We start from the raw sequence: 2360 nt of genomic DNA, 5'->3' as shown, positions 1-2360 counted from the left end.
TTAGAAGAGTAATGATTTCTAATTGCTACTAAATCAATGGTTGTGATATTTGTATATTTAGAAAATTTTAAGAAAAATCTGGTGTAATAATATGTCATTATGTAGATGATATGTTGATCTTTGGAACTTATATTGAAAGAGTCAAAGAAACAAAAAATTTTCTAGCTTCTCAATTTGAAATGAAAGATCTTGGAGAAGCTTATGTATTTTAGTGTATTAAAATTATAAGATCAGCGAATGGCTTGACTCTTTCTCAATTAAGTTATATTGAGAAAGTTCTAAAGAGGTTTGGTATCTTTGATGACAAACATGCTCCTACACCATTTGATCCTAGCATCAAACTAATGCGGAACTCTAGTGATGTTCTCAACCAGCTGACATATTCTCAGATTGTTGGGAGTCTTATGTATACCATGCATTGTACCAGGCCTGATATTGGTTACATAGTAGGAACTTTGAGAAGGTTTACTAGTTATCCCGGAGTTGAACATTGGAATGCCTTAATTCATTTTTTAAGATACCTGAACGGTACAAATAATCTTGGCCTGCATTATTCTACATATCCTATTGTTTTTGAAGGCTATAGTGATGCTATTTGGGATTCTAATCCGAATGACTCTAAATCTATTAGTGCTTTGATTTTCACTTTGGCTGGAGCAGCGATCTCTTGGAAATCAAAGAAGCAAAAATGTATTACTCATTCAACCATGGAGTCTGAATTTATATCTATGTCTTATGCTGGAGAAGAAGTTGATTGGTTGCGATCAATGCTGATAGATATTCCTTATGGAGTAAGCCAATACCACCTTTAAATATCTATTGTGATAATCAAGATGCTATATTTTGGGCTTCAAGTGACTGCTATGATGGCAACTCGAGACAAGTTCGTCTTAAACATAATCATGTCAGGAGATTAGTGGAGGAAGGCGTGATATCGCTTCAATATCTGAAGTCCAGATTTAATTTTGCGGATCCTTTGTCTAAAGAGTTAGGCAAAGATTTAATGGTGGAAACTTGTAACGGGATGGGAATAGAGCCTGTTTAAATTAATTGTACTTTATAGTAACCCTACCTAATGATGTAATCTTGGGTTTAAAAGGAAAAACAAGTAAAGTTACAATTGTGAAGCACATGAATAAAATTCTCATTTTCAAAATAAAATGAAAAAAGTAGATGTGCATGATTAAGATTCTTTTCTCTTCATAAATTTATAAGGCCGATCTCGGTTTGAGTTAGTAAGAAAACTCTTGATAATTTTTTTTTTATATTCCTGCTGAAGAGAAGGATGATATTATATTCTCTTAATTAGTCTATGTTGATTTCATAGACTATTTGGTCGAGGTATGCAAAGTTACTCTTGATGAATTCACCGCACTAAGTGCGATGTGGAAGCCGCTTTAATAGGATTTTAACAGGAAATCTTAAAGCACTTGGCTAAAAAGAACTTAGGACACATTGCCGTAAGGTGTCAAAGGATTTCGTTTTTCATCGGAACATAGTGATATGCGTGGAGTATTTTTCTAACTTCATTCAATGATCCACTTAGTTCAAGATTTGTTCACTAAGTAGTCAATGATTTAGAAAAACCTTCACTAGCTAAAGGTTCAAGTCCAAAAAACACCATTATTGATGCATGTTGCTAGATTAATGTATCAAAAAAAATTTTGGATTTTTTAAAGATAAAATTTCTTGAAACAAGTGGGGGTTTGTAAGATTTAGTGTTTCAATTAATTTTTTAAAAAAATTCATCCGTTTTGAAATAACAAATACATAAATGTGAGTTGTAACATTAATTTATATAATTCTTTGTTACAAACATTTGCAAGAAGTTTTTTTTTAAATTCTACTTTATAGGTTTTTGAAAGAATTGTTTTTTTCTAATTCATGAACCTAATAAATTCTATTAATTAAAAAATATTTTTCTTGCAAAACTTTTTATCCTATAAATTGAGTTTCCTTTAGTTGAAAAAGATAAGCATTAAAACAAAAAATACTTTCCCTTGAAAACACTATTGTGAGTCATTGATCAAAAGGTGAAATCATCAATTCAAGAATAGAAGAGCAACATTCTTGAATGCTACTTGTTTTGTGGATTAGTTGAATCCTGAAGATAGAGTAGTTATTTATTCTTCTGATTGCTCATGGGAGAGGCTCCAACTATCTTCAAGAAACGTATCAACGTGCCTCTAAGCCAAGCAAGTTTTATTTTTTATTCCTTGTAATATTATCATTCTTGTTCTTTTCTTCTAACACTCTTTTGTTGAGATTCACTTAAAGATTTTTGGCCTTATGTATTATGACTGCTTTTGCTCTCTTCTTGATCTCGAATTGTTGAAGCAATATTTCTAAGATGTTGTTTA

General features: G+C 31.3%; 1 protein-coding gene across 1 annotated transcript; it reads left to right on the top strand.

Moving 5' to 3' along the window:
• The first annotated feature begins 344 nt into the window (after nt 1-344).
• On the top strand, nt 345-963 carry LOC138338878 (secreted RxLR effector protein 161-like). The gene is made up of 2 exons (XM_069289961.1): nt 345-791; nt 910-963. Exons 1-2 carry the CDS (start codon nt 345-347, stop codon nt 961-963), a joined length of 501 nt encoding a protein of 166 aa, XP_069146062.1.
• The last annotated feature ends 1397 nt before the right edge of the window (nt 964-2360 follow it).

The sequence above is a fragment of the Solanum lycopersicum genome, chromosome 10 (assembly GCF_036512215.1).
Source record: "Solanum lycopersicum chromosome 10, SLM_r2.1".
In the NCBI taxonomy this organism is placed as follows: Eukaryota; Viridiplantae; Streptophyta; class Magnoliopsida; order Solanales; family Solanaceae; genus Solanum; species Solanum lycopersicum.
The sequence above is the reverse complement of the archived record's forward strand: the minus strand, read 5'-3'. Positions and strand labels throughout refer to the sequence as shown.